The sequence below is a fragment of the Macaca thibetana genome, chromosome 18 (assembly GCF_024542745.1).
Source record: "Macaca thibetana thibetana isolate TM-01 chromosome 18, ASM2454274v1, whole genome shotgun sequence".
NCBI lineage: Eukaryota > Metazoa > Chordata > Mammalia > Primates > Cercopithecidae > Macaca > Macaca thibetana.
Genome location: NC_065595.1, coordinates 34,054,013 through 34,078,049, shown reverse-complemented (window position 1 = coordinate 34,078,049; position 24,037 = coordinate 34,054,013). Strand labels below are relative to the sequence as shown.

The 24,037-nt window shown below is 42.6% G+C and overlaps 2 protein-coding genes across 2 annotated transcripts in view; both read right to left on the bottom strand.

Annotated features, from left to right (window-relative positions):
• ATP5F1A (ATP synthase F1 subunit alpha) overlaps positions 1-16,935 on the bottom strand; it is a 541,488-nt gene extending 524,553 nt beyond the window's left edge. Inside the window, exon 1 of the mRNA XM_050767964.1 lies at positions 16,932-16,935. The gene's annotated coding sequence lies outside the window, so the exon portion shown is untranslated. The remainder of the gene's footprint in view (positions 1-16,931) is intronic.
• Positions 1-24,037, bottom strand: part of LOXHD1 (lipoxygenase homology PLAT domains 1) — a 183,419-nt gene that overhangs the window by 132,343 nt on the left and 27,039 nt on the right. The window contains exons 5-6 of the mRNA XM_050767982.1: positions 11,625-11,723; positions 4,360-4,508 (exon numbers count right to left, since the gene is read on the bottom strand). Of these exons, the coding sequence (XP_050623939.1) occupies positions 4,360-4,508; positions 11,625-11,723 (248 nt within the window). The remainder of the gene's footprint in view (positions 1-4,359; positions 4,509-11,624; positions 11,724-24,037) is intronic.

Here is a 24,037-nt window from a genome sequence, read left to right as displayed (position 1 = left end):
ATGACAAAATCATCACTATCCTCACAGGCTGAAGGTTGGGGCGGGCGGATCATGAGGTCAGGAGATCAAGACCATCCTGGCTAACACGGTGAAACCCCGTTTCTGCTAAAAATACAAAAAAATTAGCCAGGCATGGTGGCGGGCACCTGTAGTCCCAGCTACTCGGGAGGCTGAGGCAGGCGAATGGTGCAAACCCAGGAGGCAGAGCTTGCAGTGAGCCAAGATCATGCCACTGCACTCCAGTCAGGGCGACAGAATGAGACTCCATCTCAAAAGAATAGATAGGTAGGTAGGTAGGTAGGTAGGTAGGTAGGTAGGTAGGTAGATAGATAGATAGATAGATTGATTGATTGATTGATTTTTAGGAATGCATCTCTTGCATAAAATGCAACCAACTTTTATCAAAGACTCAGGCAATAGGAATAAGAAAAGAAAAGATCAACACATCAGGGCAGAGCTATACCAGGACAGTACCATCCAGGATCTAAGAATTGGACTAAGAGCCTCCAATCAACCCTGGATGTGAGATGGGAGTTTGGTTATTACCCAACTGGAGCCAAGAATGAAAATAGAAGTGGGAGGAAGAAGAGGAGAGGAGGAGTAGGAAGATGGGAGATTTAATAAGCATGCCCTATGTTTCAGGGGCAGCTTGACTATTGTCAGATACCAAGTCTGAACAAGACCCACCTCATCTGAGGTTGGGTAAAGGGAATACACCAACTTAAGGCCTTGCAAATTCTTGAATCAAAGACAGAGATCATTCCAAAGAATCAGAGGAAGGGCAGAACTCTGGAAAGAACCTAATATGGGACACACCAAAAGAACTCACACCATTCAACTAATGTGCTTAAGAGAATATAAGAAGATTTAGTCTTTATGAAATAGGAGTAAATATCTTTAAAGACAGATGAGACTACCATAAAAAGGCAATCAGATGAGATTAGAAAATAACTAAGAAAGGGAATCAAGAAAAATAAAACTATACAGCAGCAAATAGTTCAAAGTTCTCAAAATTCTGCCTGTTCTTTCACCAACTCCTGAGAATTTACTGTAAGAAATAATCATAGATTTACATAAAGATAAGGCAAGAATGTTTGTCACAGCACTATTTATAGTATAATAGTATACTGTATATATATACACACAGGTTGAACATCCCTAATCTGAAACCCGAAATCCAAAATGCTCCAAAGTCCAAAAGTTTTTGAGTGCTGACAACACACCAAAAGTGGAAAATTCCACACCAGACCTTATATGAGGGGTCACAGTCCAAACACAGTCAGAACTCTGCTTCATGTAACAAAGTATTAACAAATATTATGTTGAATTACCTTCAGGCTATTTGCATAAGGTGTATATGAAACAAATGGATTTCATGTTTAGACTTGGGTCCCATCCCAAGATATCTCGTTATGTATATGCAAATATTCCAAATTCAAAAAGACCTGAAATCTGAAACACTTCTGGTCCCAAGCATTTACAATAAGATATATTCAACCTGTACAGCATAATATACATTTTATATATTACATAATATACAGTATATAGCATAATTATACAATAATTTTGAGGAAAAAATAGAAACATTTGACAAAAGGAGACTGATTCAGTAAGTCATGGTAGATCTAAAACACTTATTTCAGTCATTAAAAATTACATTGTAGCCAGGCGCAGTGGCTCACACCTGTAAACCTAGCACTTTCAGAGGTTGAGGCGGGCATATCACTTAAGGTCAGGAGTTTGAGACCAGCCTGGTCAACATGGTGAAACCCTGTCTCTACTAAAACTACAAAAATTAGCCATGCATAGTGGTGGGCACCTGTAATCCCAGCTACTTGGGAGCTGAGGCAGGAGAATTGCTTGAACCTGGGAGGCAGAGATTGCAGTAAGCCGAGATTGCACCACTGCACTCCAGTCTCAGTGACAAAGCAACACTCCATCTCAAAAAATATATATATATATTGTAAAATTATATTGTAAAATAACCAGGTTATTATATTTAAATAACATGGGGACATATGCATGCTATATTTAAAAATGAAAACAAGTTTGTAAAATATTGTATTCATTATGACCCTATATTTTAAAAAGTGATATATATATTAATATATCTATTAATAGAAAAATGGCTAGAGGATATTCATCAAAATATTAACTGGTTATGTTTGGGTGGTAAAATTATGAGTGGTTTTTTTGTTGTTTATTTGTATTCCCTAAATGTTTTATGATGGACATGTATTCATTTTGTAAGAAAAAAATAATTAAAAGAAATACATTCAGAATTGAAATACACATTGACAGGAGAAAGAAGTGGAACTCAGTGTGGAACAGCAAATCAATGATGTGGTGGGAATTTGACAAGTTCTCAAGGAATGAAAAAAAGTAGAGATGACAGCAGTAAAGGGGAGTAAAGGGGAAGATGCCAGTTTTGAAAGATAGAGAATGGAAATCCAATAGGCAGGCAATTGGCTGTCCTGCGGAAGAGACCAGAACAAATGCCACCCAAGCAAGAATCTAACATACAATAAGAAATCTCTTTTCTGACCTATAAATAAATTAATTATAAATAATAAATGAATAACAAATAGCCTGCCCATCAGATAGAAAACACATACTGTGTTCCAGAGAAATTAAAAACAAACATGGGAGGAAGGAAGGAAGGAAGGAAAGAAGGAAGGAAGGAAAGAAGGGAGGGAGGAAGGAAGGAAGGAAGGAAGGAAGGAAGGAAGGAAGGAAGGAAGGAAGGAAGGAAGGAAGGAAGGAAAGAAGGAAGGAAGGAAGGAAGGAAGGAAGGAAGGGCTAACATAGGCCCCACTCCTGGATGCTGTCTGGCAAGACTTTTGAATTAATATAAAGAAAAACATCTGCAAGCATCTGGCAGGAAAAAAAAATTAGGTTACCCAGAAAGAAACGAAAGTCTACTTGGCCTCAATATCAAATTTCAGAATTTAATGGAATAGAATCCACAAAGTTTTAAAGGAAAAAAAGTATTTTCACCCATAGATTTCACACCTTGCCAAGCTGCCCTTTGAGACTGAAGGCAACAAAGAAACAAAGAAGCACATCTTGGCATGTGAACCTGCCTCCTTGGAAAACTTTCCTGAGAGCACAATGCACCCATGTGACCAAGAAGGAACCTGAGTTCAAGAGGGTGAAACTGTTCACCCTTCAAAGCTGCATCCACTAAAGCTTGTGTTTTCACTCTACTGTCTTCCTTTTCAGAATGAAGGAAGTGGACTTCAAGGTACCTGTTCTGTGGCCCACCCTGGCTGAGGTCATAAAATGTACAGGCCTCCTCTCCCCACTTTGCCCAGCTAAATAGAAAACCACTTGAAAACACACTGGTGTATCTGCTATTTGGATTCTGGACTCCCGCCCTATTTCTTCTCCAATCCAAGCAGCAGTTCCACTTAGTCTCCTGGTACCCTGTTCAGTACCAGGTTTGCTGCTCTTAGGATCAGGCAAGCCCTTCCTTTCCAAAGGAATTTGGGCATTTCCTCCTTTGTTGATTCAATGCCCAGTCCCATGCCAAGAGCTAGGGAGGTGCCTCAAGGAACTTTCAGACTAATTATGAAAAGAAGTGTGGCTATCACTAGGATGCTCACTCAACACCCTTTCCAATCACCTTCTTCCTAGTCCACTTCTATTCTACAGGCTGAAAGCTAACCACCTGATTTCCCAGTTTTCACTGCCGCTAGGGTGTCCACCTGATACATATTTGGCCAGTGAAATGTAGCCAGAAGTTCCAATGAATAGGCCCTGGCTAGGTTCAGATGAAAGTACTGGGCTTCCTATAGAAAAGGATGAGTTCATGTCTTTTGCATGGACATGTATGAAGCTGGAGACTGTCATTCTCAGCAAACTATCACAAAGACGGAAAACCAAACACCACATGTTCTCACTCATAGGTGGGAATTGAACAATGAGATCACTTGGACACAGGGAGGGGAACATCACACACCAGGGCTTGTCAGGGGGTGGGGTGTTGGGGAAGGGATAGCATTAGGAGAAATACCTAATGTAAATGACGAGTTGATGGGTGCAGCAAACCAACATGGCACACGTATACCTAGTATACCTATGTAACAAACCTGCACATTGTGCACATGTACCCTAAAAAAAAAAAAAAGAGAGAGAGAGAAAGAAAGAAAGAAATTACTGGGCTTCGTATGAAGATGATAACATGGGTGAAGTCTTAGAGACCATAAGGAGGACAGAATGACTGGCCATCTGGCTTAGGTAGAAGAGTGAATGCAGATGGACCTAGAGAGGGAAGTTGGGGCTGAGATACAACCCTCTGAAGAACAAGAAGCCCCCCTTCCAAGGCCACAGGGACCACAGAGAAGCAGCTGAACTCACCTTGGACAGGAACCAACCTGCAGATCCCCCCTTATTGTTGTGGCCAACATTGATCTTCATCAGTTGCCCCAAATCTGGGGCATCCAGGATGAACCTGTCTTCAGCTCCCTTTTCAAAGTTGTCCTTTTCATTTTCTAGCCTACGCTCCCCTGTATGCGCAGACACACAAAAGAAATTACAAAAAGACCAGAAGAAAAGAATTTCCAAGCCTTCATGGTCCGCCCACTGAAAGATGCTCTTCCAAAGTCAACAAGGGCAACTTCCTCCTGAGATCTAAGGGCTCCTTACATCCCTCCAGTCTCTGAACAAGGCAGACGTTTGCTTCATGTGTGGCTTGTGCCCAGGTCCTATAACTGAGCTTTTGATTTCTCCCTTACTCTGGAGTCCCGATCCTACTAAACCGATTTGTACCCCCATCTCTAGATCTAGGACCCTGCCTTGCTTTTGCCAGTTGCTTGTCCTGAATTGGAACAATAGCCACGGCAGTTGGTAAAGGGGCTGTTGGTATTCAGCCTACAGATTTCCTTAGATCTGACTCCTTTTCTGGAAAATAGTGCTGGTAAGTATTAATACTATCAGATGCTGCTGGTTGTTTAACATAGTTTTGGTTTTTACTTTCATTTATTCCTCACCACAATTCAAGAAGGAGATATTATTAACTCTGTCTTGCAGATGAAGAAGCAGAGACTTAGAGAAGTTAAATAACTTGCCAAAAGTCACACAGGTTATAAGCACATAGTTAGGACTCAAATTTTAACTTGTTCTTTCTGCTCTGCAACTTTCCATTATTGTGTATCTACAAGTCTTACGTAGGCACCAGTTTTTGCTTAAACCGTCCTGTGTTTTTTCTTTTCAATTTTTTTATTTTAAATTGTGACAAAACATACATAAAATAATATAAGACATTCATGTACCCACCATCCAGATTTAAGAGAGATAACAGATATTAACATTTTGTCCAGTTTTCTCCAGACCTTTCTCATTTCTTAAGGATTTAAAACACGAGAGATATGTCTAAGGCCTCACTGTCTATCTCTTCCCTTCTACTCCTTTCCCAAAATAAATATTATCTTCAACTTGGTATATATCATTCCCAAGAATTTTTGTTTGCATATGTATCTATAAAGAAGATATACTATTTATGCATGTTTTAGAATTTTACATAAATAGTATCATAGTATACACTTCTTTACCTCAAATTATTCATCTGTACAACGGATGAATGCATGGAGATAATAACAGTATAATGGATGAATGTATGGAGATAATAACAGTGCCTCCCTCACAGGATTTTGCTGTGAGATTGGCTCAGTTAATACACAAACAGCACTTAGGATGGCTCCTGAAGTGTGGTAGTCACTATTGTATTACCATTGCTGCTGAGGTGGTTGCTATTGTTCCTGTTATCATTGTCATATACCCTTATGCTACTTGCTTTTTCTCAGTTAATGTTATCCTTTTGAGAGTACCTTGATGATTGTCATAACTTTAGTTTATTCATCTGACTGCTATATAATAGTCATTGAATGAAGGAAATGCTGTTGTCTATGCATTCTTCTCCTGATGGACATTTAGGTTACTTCTAATTTTTTACTATTGCAAACAGCACTGAAATGGACTCTTCTGTACCCATCTCCTACTGCACATTTGTAAGAGCAGCTCTGAATAGACACCTCCAGTTTCTGGACCTGAAGGTGTGCTCATCTTCAGTTTATTAGATGTTGCAAAATTTACCTCCAAAAATGGTTGTACCACATTAATTACCACCAGTAGTGTATGAAGATTCCTATTCCCCACAATTATTATTAACATATATTTTTTAAAATTTTTATTCAGTGTGTACCCAATAGTATCTTGTTGTGGTTTTAATTTGCATTCCCCTATTTATTTGGGGAGATTGAGAATATGTTCATGAATATATTTTGGCCATTTAGGCTTTGCTCTTCTGTAATTTTTCTGTTTATATCTTTTATTCCATTTTTCTCTTGTCTTGTTTGCCTATGTTCATCATACATTTTTCTTGTTTTAATAGACCTCAATTTATCAATATTTTCCTTTGCTGCTTGGGCTTTTAATGAATTGTTTATGAAATCCCATCTCTAAATTGAGATTTAAAAGAGTTTTTAAGAGTTTCTTCTAAACAATTTTATATTTTTGCTTTTTCACATTTAAGTCTTTAGCCCATCTATAAGTTATTTTATGCATGGTAAAAGGCAGGAATTTAATTTTATCATTTTTCATATGGTTAGACAATTGTTCAAACACCAGTAATTGAACATTTCATCTTTTCCTTCTGATTTATAATGCCAACTCTATGTGTGCTTCTAGCCTCTTCCGTTTCATTGCTCTATTTTGTTTATCCATCTAGCAAAAGCACACTGTTTTACTTTTTAGAGACCTAAAATGTCTTAATATCTGGCAGGGCAAATATTCCCATTATTAATATTGTTAGCATTATTTTCATTATTCAAAATTGTCTTGATAATATTTAGCTCTTTATGGCTTAGCCCTACATGAATTTTAGTAGCAGTGTAAGCAGTGGGGTATTGCCTTTTAAGATTTTGACTGAAATTGCATTGCATTTATAAAACAACCTGGGAAAATTTGGCATCCTAATGAATTTGAGTCTTTTCTCATCCTTGAACATATTTCTCAATTTATTTACATATTCTTGTATATCCTTCAATAAAAATTTGTGGTTTTCCCAAAAGGCTCTTTTTAATATGTATTCTTAGGTAGCTTGTAATTGCTAATGTAAATAATGTATTTTTAAATTAAATATTTGCATTGCTTATTTTTATTAATTTTTGTATAGTAATCTTATATTCAGCAACTTTAATAACTTTCTCTTTCATTGGTTCTAATGGTTTATAAATTCTCATGGATTTTGTAGATGATCATTATTTTTTACAAAAGTGAAAGTTTGTTATTTCATTTTCAACCATTATAGCTTTTATTTCTTTTACTTGCCCTTTTTTTCTGGCCCTAGGACCTCTAGTACTATGAAGAATAGAAATAATGAGTAGCTGGACTATTTCTTTTGTTCCTGGCTTTAAAAAGAGTTCTTTTAAGTTTTTAAAATTAAGCATATTTGTGCATATTTTGGTAGATATCCTCATATTTTTCAAAAAAATCTATTTCTAGTTTTCTATGGGTTTTTATAAAGTAAATAATGTAAATTTCCCTGCATCTATCAAGATAATTCTTTCTCTTTAATCTGTTACTATGATAAATTATATAAATAGGTTGACTATTGTTAAATTATCATTAAATCCCTGGAATAAACCTTACAGAGTAGAAATTATTTGTCATATATCTATATATTTGTTTAAGAATTTGGTGTGCTACATATACACCATGGAATACTATGCAGCCATAAAAAAGGATGAGTTTGTGTCCTTTGTAGGGACATGGATGCAGCTGGAAACCATCATTCTTAGCAAAGTATCACAAGAACAGAAAACCAAACACCGCATGTTCTCACTCATAGGTGGGAACTGAACAATGAGATCACTTGGACTCGGGAAGGGGAACATCACACACCGGGGCCTATCATGGGGAGGAGGGAGAGGGGAGGGATTGCACTGGGAGTTATACCTGATGTAAATGACGAGTTGATGGGTGCTGATGAGTTGATGGCTGCAGCACACCAACATGGCACAAGTATACATATGTAACAAACCTGCACATTATGCACATGTACCTTAGAACTCAAAGTATAATAAAAAAAAAAAATCCCTTGGGTTCTAAAAAAAAAAAAGGAATTTGGTGTACTAATATTTTATTTAAGATTTTTAGGTCTTTATTCATAAATAAGACTAATCTGTACATTTCTTTTTGTTAATTTATCAGCCTGATTTTGGTATCAAAAATCATAAAATAAACTAGGACACAGTACATCTTTCCCTGTTCTTTGAAACAGTTTATATAAGATGGAGATTCATAATTTCTTAAATATTTGGTAGATTTTGCCTGAACAATCTTCTTGGTCTGATGTCTTGAGTGAATTTTAATTGCTGCTCTAATTTCTTTAATGATTACAGATCTCCTTGGAAATTGGCTACAGCATGTTCTTAAGATAATCTTTTTAGGATGCTCAGATGAAAGATCAGGCTACATCATATAGTGGCAATCATAAGGCTTGGACCCCAGCCTCTTTACTATGCTAGAGGAGACCCTCATGTTCCCTCAAGCATAAAAGATAATGTTGCAGAAGAGGACCAAAGGCCAAGATTCTCCCATGTCATATTGCTACGAGACCCCAGCCCCAGGAAAGAGGCTAGCTTTCTCCAATAATGTAACTTAGGCCTCACAGCCCAACCGCCAATGTCTCTCTCCCAGGTCTGCAGTCTTGCCCTGCAAGATCCTCCTGAAATGACCCAGTATGTGATGGGTAACAGGGACCTGCATAGTTGCTATTGCTACTGTCTCCTCTAGTTTCTGCGAATAAATTCTGTTCTGGGTGGTGGTGGTGGTGGTGGTGGTGGTGGTAGTGTGATGTTGATACAACATGTGCTATCAGATTATTCACATTATAATTTATTATTTAATTACTTAGAAATATGCTTTTTAATTTTTAAATTGGGTGAGATGTGGATATTTCTTCTAATTTTATTGCCTTATGGTCAAAGAATGTTGTCTCTATACTATTAATTCATTTAAGTTAAGGCTTGCTTTGTGATTTTGTATATGGTCATTATATGCTTGATAAGAATGTGTATTCTCTACCAGTTAGATGCAGTAATCTATATACTGCCTTTAGATCAAGCTTATTAACTGTGTAGTTAAAATCTTTTCCACTCATACTAAATTTGTATGCATTTGGCCTATCCATTATTGAGAGTATTGTATTAAAATCTCCCAGTATGATTCTGTATTTGCCAAATTCCTCCAAGAATTTTGTTAATTTTTGCTTCACATATTTTGGGCATATGTCCTTAAATTTACACAAGTTCAAAATTATTGTATCATTCTTTTTGTCATTATTCCTTTTGTCATTGTCTAATATATTTTTATTTAAACAAAGTTGTTTGCCTTAAGGTTTCATTTGACAGATATTAATATAGCTGTGCCAGAATCTTTGCTGTTTGTTAATGTTTTCCTGGTATATTTTATTTCATCCCATTTATTCTCAGACTTTCTGTATCATATACTGTATTTAAGCTGGATTTTAGAATTTTCATCTAACAGAATATCCATCTTTTAAATGATGACTTTGTTCTATTTATTAATACATTTGTTTTACTTTTTGCTATTAGCCATGTTTTTTCTTTGCTTCCCTTTCTTCATTTCCTTCCTTGTATTGGATTGATTATTTATTCCCTTTTATTTCTTCCTTTGGTTTTCAAATTATACATTTCTGTTTTTGGGTGATTACTTTTACAATTTTGATATGCATACTTATTAAAATCTACAGTTAATCATTATCCCTACTCTCCTGGGAATGGAGAGATCAGCAAGGGCCAAGACCCTTGCTATGTTTTAACTCTCATCATCCACTTTCCTTCTCAAATTTTATTGATTTTAATTGTTTGGGGTTCACATTTCCTCATGCACTGATGTTAGTCATCATTATTGTTTTGTATAGTCAATGCTTGCTTAGATTCATTACATAGTTATCCATTTTTGCTCACCTTTGTTTCTTGTATCTCATTCCTTTCTTCTGCATACAATTTCCTTTTTCTTGAAGTATATCCTTTAGTGGTTGTTTAAGCATATGAATGGTAAACTCTATTTATCTTTGTTTGCATGGAAATTTGCTAACGTAGCCCTCACTCTGGAATGATAACCTAGCTGATATAGAATTATAGGATGATATATATCATTGCTTAGAATAGTGAAGATACTATTCCACGTACTTAGGACCTACATAGGTTGCTGATAGGAATTTTCTATCAATCTAATTATTGTTTTTATAGAAAGTAATCTGCCAAATTTGCTTCCTTTAAAAATATTTCCCTTTGCCTTTAGTTTCACCACAATATATCTAATTATCTGAAATTCTTGAGGATTTAATCTTATTGTGTGTTGTGTTGATTAATGCCTAGTTATGATGAATTATATACTTGAGTGTTTTGTAGTTTTGGAAAGTGAACACATCTTCAGTATTTTATCTGTGGAAATTTCAGGCAGTCTTGCAAATGCTTTTGCCAAATATGAAAGGTATTAATGGCAGGAAACCAATTTTCTGTACTTGAGGGAGAGGGGCTCCCAAATCACACTTGTAGTGTAAAATCAGACCTCAAGCCCACATGCAGTGCAGGCCTAAGGTATCAATTTCTCAGCATTTTTTTTTTTTTTTGAATTTAGAGCTCTTGCCAAGAAACGTTTACTGTACTGATGAGCAAATTTTTTCCTGGTCTATTTTTTCACTAAAGATGCTCCTCTGAACCATCAGGGTTTCTGGCTTTATATTCAGTTTTAATTTCAAATCTCTTGACTCATGCAGGGCCAAGGTCTCATTTCCTGACCCCACATGGGTATGAAAGCTCATCCTCTAGACTGTTGAGCATGAAAGCTCTCTCCTTCCAGGAGCCACCACATCTATTCATAGTTAACACTTTGGTTTTGAATTCCCTCTTCAATTCCAGCACTGGCACCTGGAGATTTCTCTTTATTTTTTCCTCATAAGCTCAGCAATGCATTTTGAATTCTTTAGTATATTGTTACAAAATTCACATGTCTTTGTAGCTTTTCCAACTCCTATGTAATTCTGCTAAATTGGCAGAAGCAGAAGAGAACCACCTGTCTCATTCTTCTGACCTGAACTTCCTCTCAACACCTACAGCTGTGTCTGAGTTCTCAGTTCTTGCTTTCCCTGTGAGGCCAACTCAAATTCTTTTCCCAGCCTCATTCTGTTCTGCCCCAAACCACTGCATTGAATCAGGCCACAGCCAGCAACATCCCAAAGTATAATTCAAGATGGGCATGGAGCTTAGGAGGATAGAGTAAGCGAGAATGAGTTTCCTAGAGATGTGAAGCTTGGGAGTGTCCATGGTCTGAGATGCAGGACAATTGCAATCAACCCACAAACCAGCCGTACTGTAATCAGAAAACCCATCACACACATAAACTTTATAACACAAACTGAACACCCTGCTGCCCAGGACACGTCATTCCAAGCCACATCACAAGAAGAGAGATGCTCAATAGAGGAGCCCAAAGGGGAGCTCAAGCTGCCTTCCTCTGCCAGGATTGTGGGAAGAATCCCAACTACAAAACAGTCCTGGGCTTGGCTTGCGAAAAAAAGAATTCCAACCCATTACCTGTGTCTCCATACTCTCCAAAAATATTGATGAAGACATCAGCATCTGTCCCTGCACCAATTATATCACCAGTGTACACCTTGACTTCATACTTATTACCTAGGAACAAGGAGAGAGAAAAACCTTAGCTCATCAGGATCCTGAGAAGAGAATAGAGGCCCCAAAGTAGCTATCACACCATCTACACTTACCCCCAGCAATGCATAAATTGTCACCATTACTGTCAATAACAGAGCAAAACAACAAGTCAGTCCACATTGGTTCCAAACGGTCATTGGATGTATGACCATTACTGTATGTGATGAATAAATCAGAGGCAGAGAAGACCTTCTGTTTTTTCTACTAATATGTTGACTTGAAACACAGGGATCAGCCCAGACCCAAGGTGCCGCCCTGAACCAACCCTCACCATATCTCCCCTGAACTGTTGAAATGTCTCTAACTAGGCCCTCTGTATCTCCTCTGCCTTTCCCAATTCATTTTCCACATTACACCACAGCATAGAAATTCACTGGGAAAACTGGATTCTGCAGATGAAAATCAAATTTATATGTAAATTGTCAAGGCCATAACCAATGCAAAGACAAGAGGCACCAATAGTGGCTGGTATGCTTAGGGCTCTTTGAAAGACCTGTATCTGCTTCCTGTATCTTTGCTCCATTCATTGAACAAAACTTAATTCCCTGTAACCTCCAAATGCCTTAGCTTCAGCCTCAGCCACAGCTTTGATGGGAGACGAGGCTCAAAGTAAACTTGACAACATGATGAGAGCTGCCCAGGTCTCCCCAGCTGCAGCCTGCCTTAGAGTGAGGAGTAAAGCTCAGGGGTTGGTATGTGTGGTCAAGGGAAGGGGACTCCTCCAGCTTTTCACTGGGTGCCAACAATTCCAAGGGCTGAGACCACCCCCCTTCCCCTTTTCCTTTCCTACAGTGGCTTCCTATTTTTTATGTAGCAGAATCCCTTTTTATAGGTGTCTTTTGCCCAATACATGAAGCTGGTAAAAACTAGAGCTGTTCTAATCAAGGTTCAGAGTCCCAGCCCCTCTGCCCACCTGTTCCCTAGTGCCTTCTCTGAGCCCTGTCCCTAGCCCATAGAGGTTTTTCTCTTCTGTATTCCTCAGCTCTGCTATGTTGCCTGTGACAATGAGTTTTGAGTTTTGCCATTTACTGTCTTGTGGTGTTTGCTACTTCCTGCAGGTAAGCCTTCGAATTTCAAGTATTTATAGGAGGGCTGGGAGCAGGACTTCCTTCTCCTAGATAATCTCTCCCACATACCCTAGCACAGTGCTGGGCATGTACATTACAGTCTCATTAAGTACGTTGGGAAGTAAATTGAATCAAATTTCCTAAAATTCAAAGTTCCCAGGAAGTTGCTCAGGGCAAAGGACTGAGGTTGGAGAGATGAGGAGAAAACTTAATTTCATCCCTTCTAGAGGTGACACAGTGCAGGATCCTGCAGGAGCCCTGCAGAGGACAGCCCGCACACAGTCCCTGAAAGTTGTCCTTGACCTGGTGAGAACACTGAGGCAGGAGCAGCCGGTGCCCTCCCTTTCTCTCCTCAATCCTCACTTAGGGAAACCCATCAATGGGGTAGGAAAGAATCCTGCAATCCTTGTCCCTAACTGAGAGCTCCAGGAGGAGCAACCACTCTCAGACTCCCACACCTCTTGCTTTACAGTGAAGATCCTCTGAGACCGCAGCCAGAACCAGAGGTCTGGGAAGAGGCCAGGTCCAGGGAACTCTGAGGTGAGCAGCTTGAAACTTGGGCCACACTCAGGTTACCTGGCAGTAACACCTGGCAGGTGTTAAATGGGCAGATTCCAGGTTTCCCTCCCAGAGCTTCTGAGTCATGCAGTTTGTAAGGACCAGGGAGGCCTCGACCATGGCTAGCTAATTCTGCTGTTACCATCTTCCATATTCCAGAGGCTGCCCCCTAGGCTTGGTTCTCTCTTCCCTGGCTGGCAGCACCTCTGAGAACATTCATTTTGGCTCACAACCTTTCCCAACTCCAGTCCAGGGCTCACTTCACACAGAGGCGAGACCCCTCTTCAGGGTGGCACGATGCCCAGGGCCCCTTGGCTGGTGAACCCAGGGAGGGTGGGGGCCGGGGAAGGTTCTGAAGGTCGCCACTGAGCATCAGTCCATTGGAAGGGGCAGCAGGGCTCCAGGGGAAACTGCACACAGTGAAGCAGGAGAAAGGATGAGAGGGGCTGGGAAGCATTTATCAAAGGAATCGCCAATATTCTGAATCATTCCAGAAGGCAGAATTCTAATTAACGAGTTGAGTTATAAAGCAGATTTTCGCTCACCAAAGGAAAGATTTTGTAGCATCTAAGGCTATTCAACAAAGGAATGGATGCCCTTGGATGAGGGAGGGAGTTTCCCCTCCCTAGAGACACCTGACAGCATGTGCCAAGCACATTGGTGGAGAGTCACCTGCCAGGGATGCTGCACAGAAAATGCCATAGGTGAGAGGATGTGGAAACACTAAAGGTCCTTTTTAATCTGAAATTCCCTGACACTTGACCAGGGACGACAGACTCTGGAGGGAAGCCAAGGGATCAAGGAGACATCTCAGAAGATAGGGGAAGCACCCCAAATCAGGAAAAGTGAGGCCTGGGCAGCACGAACCCACATAGGACTTTGGGAACACACAGCATCTATGCTCTGGGAAAGTCTGGAGAAGCAGACCACGAACCCAAAGCAAGGCAATGTGGGGAGACAGACCAAGAGTCAGAGATCAGGAGACCAGGGCTGAGGTGGAAAGGAGCTTCTAGGCCTTTCCAGCTGAGGTGGACAAGGGACCCAAGCCAAGATATCAGGAAGTCAGGTGGAGAGAGGTCAGGAGGAAGCTGATTCTAGAACAAGAAGACTGTCCTCTAGCCTCTGCAGAACTTTCTACGGCAGATGGGGCCCTGAGTCCATATGCAATTGGCTGGGTGGAGAATAGGATCCCTGTGTGACAGGTGACTGCCAATCACACTGAGTGAGAAGAAAGAGCTGCAGCAGGGATGGACAGATGTACCTCATGAAACCATTTTTTAGAAGGCTCCATACATGGACGCTGAGGTTTATTACATCACTTTTCTACCTCCTTTATTTCATATTCCCTCTTCAGGCAGAACCCCAGACTATCTACTTTGCCATTTTCCAAAACAAGGACCAGGGCCCAATGCCAGTCCTGACCTGTGCTTAGGTGCATCTGCCAATGAGAGAGCAAGGCTGAGTAAAAGTAGGGCTCCATTCTCTCACTGTTGGCAAATGTCAGCTCAGGGCATCGAGCCTTCCTAACAGTCAGACAAGTGCCCCCAATTTCCTGTGACTAGAGTTTCAGTGAGTGCAGACTTGCTGTTCTGGTCTCAAGTGGGTTTTTGCTTGTTCAGCTCACCCCTTGGATCTTGTAATCTGTGAGAACAAAATGCCCACATATGAGATAGGGCTGCTGCCCTGGCAACTGGGCACTGACCAGAGAGAAAGGTGAAAGACTGATTAAAAAAAGAAAATTCCTGCCCAAAGGCCAGCAGGAAGCAGGGAAATAGGGAGAAAGATGATGGTAAGAAAGAATTCCCATGTGAGCCAAAAGGTCACCTTTCATCTCTGAAAATGACATGGTGGATTCATCTTCCAAGGGCTAATAATACTAAATATTCACAAAGGCATTTGCAGCTAACAAGCCACTTGCATATCCTAGATGTCATTTGACCCACACAATGACTGCATGTGACAGGCAGAGCAGGTGCTGTTGACATTCTCATTTACAGATAAGAAAACTGAAGCTAGAGGGCAAGGTGGCTCGCCCCAGGACAGGTAGTTGCTAAATGATGCAAGAAGGGCTCAAAGCAAGGTCTCTGGTCTTTGAATCCAGGGCTCTTCCCAGGATACCTCAGGCCTCCCAGGTCCTACGCCAGGGTCGGCAAACTTTTTCTGTAAAGTACCAGATAGGAAATATTTTAGGATTTGCAGGCCATTCGGTCTCTGTCACATCAACTGTTCAACTCTGCTGTTGTGGCACGAAAGCAACAATAGACAATATCACATAAACAAATGGTATGTGGCTATGTTCTAGTAAGACTTTATTTATGGACACTGCCATGTGAATTTCATATAATTTTTACGTTCCCCAAAATATTACTTTTTTAAAAAATTCTTTTCAACTGTTTAAAAAACATAGAAACCATTCTTAGCTTGGGGTCAACACAAAAACAGGTGGCAGGCTGGGATTGGGCCACCCATGAGAGTTAGGATATGTCTTGCACTCTCAGGCACTGTTCTGCCTGTCTCTAGGCAGGGGGTGGTGGGCAGATCTGCTCTCTGTGGCCTGGAATGGGAGCAAAGCTGCCTGGACCAGGGTGGTCAGCTGCTGGCTATAGGATAATGGCAGCATATCCAGACCATTAGCTGAGCATCTCAAGGCTCTGAAGACTGGGGAAGGAGTGCCCTCTCTCTGTTGCAGTGGAGCATGTCCTATGCCCATTGTGAATGAGCAGAGCCAACTTTCCCTGCCCCTACAATGCCATGGGGCTGGGCTGAGCCTGGCGGTCCACTGATAGAGGCGGCGGCCTGGTCTAGGGTTTCCTAAAGGTGGGGACAGAGGGCAGCACCACTTCTGCAACCTTAGTCTTAAGCATTTTGTTCATAGCCTGATTGAGAGTGAGTAAGGAGCAGAAATGGAAATAAATGTGAAGGCCAAGTTGGAGGAGAGGCTAGCACTGAGTGCACCCGTCTTCCTGATCAAGCTTGGGAGAGACAGGGCTTAGTGATGGATTATGGAAATCGTCACCCAAGCCAGCTCTAGAGCTGGCCTGTGATTTACCCATTTAGTGTATTATCTGTTGTTCAATTGTCCCTAGATTTGATTTCTCTCTGGCCTTTTAGCAGGGCTACCATCAGCCTATACGGGGCATTTGTGCAAATTAGGCAAAAAGAACCCCTTTCTCAAGACACTTTACTGCCATCTGTTGGATAACTCTCATAATAAACACACAAATCTACAAGCTCTCTGATATGAATTGTGTCTCCTTACATAGTCGCACTTGTGCAGTGTGTGACCTGCACATCTGAGCCCAGTAACCCTACCTTTCAGGTAGTCACCTCCTTCCACTAAAGGTCAACATGAGCTCATGGAAGTCAAACTAATTTGAGCATTGATCTGAAGAATATACCGGGAGGGTTGTAGACCAGGGATTAAGCTAAACACATGGTACCTTCCAAAGCCAACCAGAATTGAGCTGGGGTCCTGTGCAGGTGGGATTAGCTGCAGCCTAAAGATAGAGTGCCCACACAAGGCCACAACAGAGGGTTGTCTGTGCCCCCCTTGCCCTGCTCAGTGGATACACATGCCCCGATGTGTCCTGTTTTTCCTCTGCAGGACCTGTGGCAGGGACACAAGGCTGCTCCCTCTAAACAGGAAATCCGTCCCTTGCCGGCTGGCCGGAAGCTGCCTGTGTGGGCTTCCAGAAAAGGCAGACACTGGCAGGCCCGAGCTGCCTGCCTGCGCCTGGTGCACCAGCCACCCCCACAGTGCTCTGTCTGGAACAGTCAGCACACAGCAGCGACAGAACACATCTCCAGAGAGCTACCCCAGGCCACGTGGAGAGGCAGAGCCATGAGGGGGCCGGGCCCCCAAATCCAGTGCTGCGCGCACAGTGGACCCTGGTGGGGCTGCTTGCCACATTCCTGACCACAGAAGTCAAGCATATGCCCTGTAACTAAGCCCCCATCTCATCAGATTGCACTGGTGCGATCTGAGCCTCAGGGAAGCTCACGTGGTCCAGGCTTTCTTAGGAAGCAGAGAATCATGAATGAACTGGTGGAGTTTCTTTTCCTTGCCTTTCGCCCATCCGCACATCCTGTTTAAATAGAACGTGGCTTTAGCTATTTTAGCAGGTGAGGGTGAGGAGGGGGTTGGAAGGAGGATGATTGGGCCTGATTTTACCCCACCCGTAAGTGAATCTGCAATGGCTCACACCCTGACACCCCTCACTTCCGCTCACTGAGAGCCAAGATGCTAGAAGTGAGATATCACAGGCGCTGTGTAGGAGGAGATGAAAATGGCAAGAGAGAGATTCAGCGGGGGCTGCCCTGGGGGTGGGAGATGAGGGGGAATGTTCTCTCCCAGCCAGGGAAGGCCCCCTCACTACTCAAGCCCACACAGATGTGGGGAGGGGTTGGTCCGCAGAACCCAAGGATGGGCAGGGGGGCAATGCCAGGTGCCAGAAGCTGGCTCATGGCCACCGACCAATGGATTCCCTCCCAGGAGTGTGGACTCCAGTTCTTTCTCCCATGCTACCCCCAAAAGGTTTCCTCTTCCTTCATCAGGCCTGGAGACCCATTGCCTCTCAGCCAGGCTCTCATCTACTGTCTCTTCCTCATTCTCCAGAGTCTTCCACCTCCATTAACTCCAATCCACCCTCCCATCATCACTTTGTACCAACTCTTCCATGGCCTCCGCGAGATGCTCTCTGCTCCTGGGACCACACACAAGGCACTGGGATGATGGATGACAGGCTCTCTTCTTTTGCTTTCCTCCTGTAACTTCCTTCCTTAGTCTTTTCTCCCTCTCACTGTCTTACAAATAAAACTGGAACTTTTCTCCTTAGAACACCCTCCACCATGCTTTCCTTGCAGACACACTTCTTACCAAAATCATAAGCACCTCTGATGCTCCGAGAAATTGCAATGAGCCAGTCACTTCTACCACATCGTTTAATCCTCACAGTGATGGACCCTATGGCTACTAGCGTCACCACTTTTAATAATGAGGCAATGGAAGCAGGAGCTTAAGAAGCTTGATGGTATTCACACAATTAGAAAGGGTACAGCCTAGATTTGGACTCGGGGCATCTAGACAAGAAAGTTCCCTCTTGGCTGTCATTGCCCCCATCCTGCCAGCTTTCAAACCTCAGGTTCTCTCAAACCTCAGGTTCAAACCTCAGGTTCTCTCAAAAGTTCCCACCTCCCAAACCCACATTGCTCCACTCCTGGTGCATGCTGTGTTCCTTTAGCAACTAACGTGCTCAAATACAGTCTGTGCATTTGACCTCAGCCAAGCCTAGTTATGCACTGACATGAAAACATCACTTGGTCCTTAAGAGTTGCTCATGGGCAGAAATCAAGAAATAATATTCTACAGCAGTGGCATCCAGTCTTTTGGCTTCCCTGGGGCCACATTGGAAGGAGAATTCCCTTGGGCCACACACAAAATACATTAACACTAACGATAGCTGATGAACTAAAAAAAAAAAAAAAAAAATTGCAAAAAAATCTCATGTTTTAAGAAAGTTTATGAATTTTTGTTGGGCCATATTCAAAGCTGTCCTGGGCCACATGCAGCCTGTGGGTGGTGGGTTGGACAAGCTGGCCCTATACCATTCATTCCCCTCAAGTAAATATACAGCTGGTACATTTTTCTAGGGAACTGTTCAATGTAAGTCTGATACTATCAGGTGTGAAACATAGGAGGGAGTAGATCAGCCTCCACTCTTTTAGCTTATCCTGCTGGTTCCTTTTCCAGCCACTGCCCAGTCCTGAAGAGCTATTTCTACCTGCCCTGCAGTCACTCATCCTCCTTTGCTTCCTTTCCTGCCTCTCTACGGAAGACTCCTCCCATCCACCTGCACATTTCTGTAACCTTGGCTCCATTACTTCCCTTTCCAACCCAGACTCTAGTAGACTGCTAGTATTATCTTCCCAGAGCGCCAGAACACCAGCACTTTTCATATACTACTGGAATGTCACCCAACCTTCCTGGAGGGCAGGTAAGTGATATATGTCAAAAGTCTTAACATTCTGCAAATCCCTTGAACCAACCATTCAAGCACTATGCATTAGTTTATACTGAGGGAGTAGTTTTATTAATTGATCACCTATAAGGATGTCTATCACAGCATCGTTAATACTGACAAAAAATTGGGATCAACCTAAAAATATCCAAAATAGGAGATTTGGGGGGTGAAATATTATATTCTCCCATTCATGGACTTCTATGCAGCCACTTAAAATAACAGAAGATGGGCTGGGCACAGTGGCTCACACCTGTAATCCCAACACTTTGGGAGGCCGAGGCGGGCAGATCACTTGAGGTCAGAAGTTTGAAATCAGCCCAGCCAACACGGTAAAACCCTGTCTCTAATAAAAATACAAAAATTAGCCAGGTGTGGTGGTGCATGCCTGTAATCCCAGCTACTCGGGAGGCTGAGGCAGGAGAATCACCTGAACCCAGGAGGCAGAGGTTGCAGTGAGTCAATATCGTGCTACTGCACTCCAGCCTGGGCAACAGAATGAGACTCCGTCTCAAAAAATAAATAAATATAAAATAAAATATCAGAAGATTATTTGAGTCTATAATGTAGTATTAAGTGAAACAACATGGTTATAAAATTGAGTATAATGCAATACCATTTTAATATGTAGGGTTTAATATGTTCATAAACAAAAATTTAAAGAATGGGAAGGAAATTCACCAAAATGTTAACAGCGGTGTCTCCAAGGCAATTGTACTCAGTACTTAAGATCAAGCCTCTGGATTTGCTCCTAGTTCCATCCTTATAGACAAATGATTTCACCTCTCCCTTCCTCAGTTTTCTTCATCTGTAAGATGGGGATAACAGTAAACCTCCCTTGCAGCATTGTGAAAATTAAATGGATATTTAGATAGATAGGTGGATGGATAGATTAGATTAATAGTTTGTTGAGTAAGTGCCGGATAAAAATCAGCTATTATCATCTTTGAGTGACTGGATTATGGACGATTTTAGTATTCTTCTGTTGCTTATTTGTACTTTTGAATTTTTACAATGGCCATATTTTTTCTGTGATTGAAAACTGAAGTCACCTAATGCCAATACTTCAGTAGGTCATGTCCTCTGTATTTCAGAAGAAACCGTTGAAAGTTCCTGCCAATTTATTATACCCTCAAGCTGGCTTTGTCACACAAATGCCTTGAGCCGGTCTGAGTGGCAGTGAGGCTGGAGGGAAGATTGAGAACTGGATGGCCAGTGAGAGAGAATAGACACGAAGGCCACCAGCAGAGACCCAACCCCAGGCAGGTGGGAACCCTTTCTCTGACTCTTGCTGGGCTCACACTGGCGGCTCAAGGGAGGGTTTCAGCAGGAAGCCATTGGTGCTGGAATGGACACTGACAGCTGGATCCGGGCCAAGACACTGTCTGTGTCATCAGTTCAGATTTTTATGCGTACAAAATGCAACATCGAGAAAGTGCTAGTTCTACAAACAGAAAAAAAAGGCTATTTTAAACACCTATTTAAAGATCAAAATAACCAAGTTTGAAGCAAGTACACAATGCCATGCATTCTCCAAATGTTCTGGCTGCTGGATTGAAGGAGAATGTGGCTGGTGGTGGTTCTGGGAGGGTGGAGGCCACAGTGAAAATATGGGTGGAGGATCCCTTCCCAGCTGTGTGAGTGACACTGGGCCATCAAAGCTCATTTGCCCAAGTACCCTCATTTCATTTAAAATCCTAGAAAACTCCTCACCCATGAAGTCTCAGTTTGAGCATCAACTCCTCTATAAAGCCCTCCTGATTCCTTCTTCCCCTATGCTCCCATTGTCCTGGGCCATACCCCACTTAGAATATTCTATCCCTGTGCACTGTGATTGTTTATTGGCTTGATTCTCTCCCCTCTAGACTCTGAGCTCCCAGAGAGAAGGGCCTGTATGTATTCACCCTGAGCGCGGGCTCTGGTGCATGGAAGGCTCCCCTGCAAAATGCCCATTGAATCACTGAATGAATGCGCTTAACAGGAGGAAAGACAGGAGTATGAGCTGGCACCAAAAGCCCAAGACTGCAGCTCTGCCCTACAGTTATGCTGTGTGACCAAGAGCAAGCAGTTTAATTTCCTTGGGCTTCCATTTTCTCCTCTGAAATGGAGGAAGAGTAGATAAAGTCCCTTTTGGTCCTTAAATTCTCTGATGTGCCACACTGGGGCCTCACTCAGAGTGGTTCTCTTCTTCCCACTCTTTCCGGAGATGATTTTCTGCAGTGCTAGGTGGGAGCAGATGGGGTGGGCGGGGAGCTGCTGTGAGCTTCAGTGGAGGAAAGTGCTGCAGGGCTGGCTCAGCCCTCCCTACCCTTGAGCCCTTGCCCCTGTCTGGAAATTCCTCTATGGAGTTCAAAGGAACAATGATCCCCAAGCAGCACCCACAGCAAATAGGCTCAGAGAGCCCTGGAGAATGTGTAAGGCTCCGTGAAGGAAAATGACAAAGCATCAGAAAAAGAGGCTCTCCCTCCTGGCTTTAACTGCAGTCAAGGTCATGAGTCTCTTCCCAGTTGTGTGCTTGAACCTGCCTGGATTCCAGAGGGGAACCGGGCACTGAGTAGCTCCGGAGTCCTCTCTAAGAGGTTTGAATCTTAAGCCTGTGCATCTCAGAATCAGAAAAAGCCTGGATGTGGGGGAAGAAGAAAAGGAAACATCAGGAGCTTAACCACAAGGACAAGCACCACGCTATTGTGTCATTTACTGAGCATTGACTCTGTGCCTCTGCACTAAGTCCTGTGTGCTCATTTCCCCAGATAACCTTATCAGGTAGAAATTAATGTTATCTCCACTTTACAGATGAGAAAATGGAGGCACAGAGCTTAAGGCATCTGCTCATGCTAGCATAAGTGGCAAAATGGCAGAGCTAGCTTTTGACCATGGAGAAGGGGAGTCCAGAGACTGAGCCCATGGTGGGGGACTATCTTGAAGATGGGAAGTATAGGGGGATGAAATAGGGGAGAAAGATCCACAGCAGAAAGGAAGCCACCAAAGGCCAGTCTCCTTTTGCCCCCGTGAAGGACGGCTGGCCTTGGACCTCTCCACTTCTCTTTGGTTATGAAGGTGGACACTCTAGTGCCCTGAAAAGACTCCAAGAGACCCCCTAGCCCAGGCACTCTACAGAGGAAGAAACTGAGGATGGGAGGGGAACTGAGATCTGCCCCAGGTCTCATTGCTATTGGGTGGCAAAGCCAGAACCAGAACTCAGGATGTATAGTCCCATGTGCTTTCTGACCCAGAGAGTTACTTTAACATTGATGATTTAGGCCAGGCGCGGTGGCTCATGCCTGTAATCCCAGCGCTTTGGGAGGCCAAGGTAGGCAGACCATGAGGTCAGGAGATTGAGACCATCCTAGCTAACACGGTGAAATCCTGTCTGTACTAAAAATACAAAACAATTAGCCAGGCATGGTAGTGGGCACCTGTAGTCCCAGCTTCTTGGGAGGCTGAGGCAGAAGAATGGCATGAACCCAGGAGGTGGTGAAGCTCACAGTGAGCGGAGATTCTGCCACTGCACTCCAGCCTGGGCAACAGGGCAAGACTCCTTCTCAAAAAAAAAAAAAAAAAAAAAAAAAAAAAAAGGATTGATGATTTAATTACTCTATGGTAATATCCTATAGAATCTGGGAATAAGTCGGGGCTTCTGGCTTCTTGACAGAGCCTTTGTGATGGGTGTTTTATGCTCCAATCATGCAGGGTGCTTTCATTTTGCATTTGCTTTTGCACTATGCAGTCCTCTGGCAGGTCCATGATCCTCTGCAGGGCAGTACAATTTGCACATGCCCCTAATACGTTAATCAAAATCCCTTTCTTATCCCATTCTCCCCTCAAATGCACCCTGGGCACTGTGCCCAACATGGTCATGTCAAGACTGGGTACACATCTGGAGCTGTGTGATAATCATTGTGTGGCACTGCATGGGCTGGAATAAAACTATAACCCATTTACCTGATGAAACAGCCAGGAATGGAAACAGTGATTATGCTGAAAACAAACACAATTCCATTTCTACCCATTCCCAAGTGCTGTGCAGCTTTCAGCCCCCAGCTCTAGTTTTCTCACTGGGCATAAGAAAAAAAAAAAAAAAGAAAGAAAGAAAGGAAAAGAAAAGAAAAGAAAAGAAGGAAATTCATTTGCTCCAGACTGGGAGTCCAGATGTAAATGTCATTCACCCCTCCCACCACCTGCATGAGCCCAGCCCACCTGCCCAAGTTGTTGTTTCTTCTTATGGGTTCTCTTTCATGTAATCATCAGCCTCTCTTCTCTTTGAAGTATACAACAAAACTGGTTGCAACCATATTTGTTATTAATCTACCCAAGAAGATTACATGCCCCCTAGATGGTGGCTTGTCCTTCTCAAAACCTAGAGAACAAGTCCCAGCCAAGAGCAGGTGTGGGATCAGGACCTGCCTCCACACTGGGCCCTCTAAATGCGAGGGGCCTCTCTGCTTCTGCCAAGACCTGAGTCTGAAGCATTTCTGAACTGTTGTGCTGGGTTCTGACAGTCCTGGGGTGTGAGCAGCCCCCAGGCCAGCTGCAACGCAGCTCTTGGCTTCAGAGGCCTGTCTCATGGCCAAGTTGGTGGAGCCTTCCCCAAGCAGTGTGGTGTGGGCTCAGTATTAATCTAAGCCACATGATC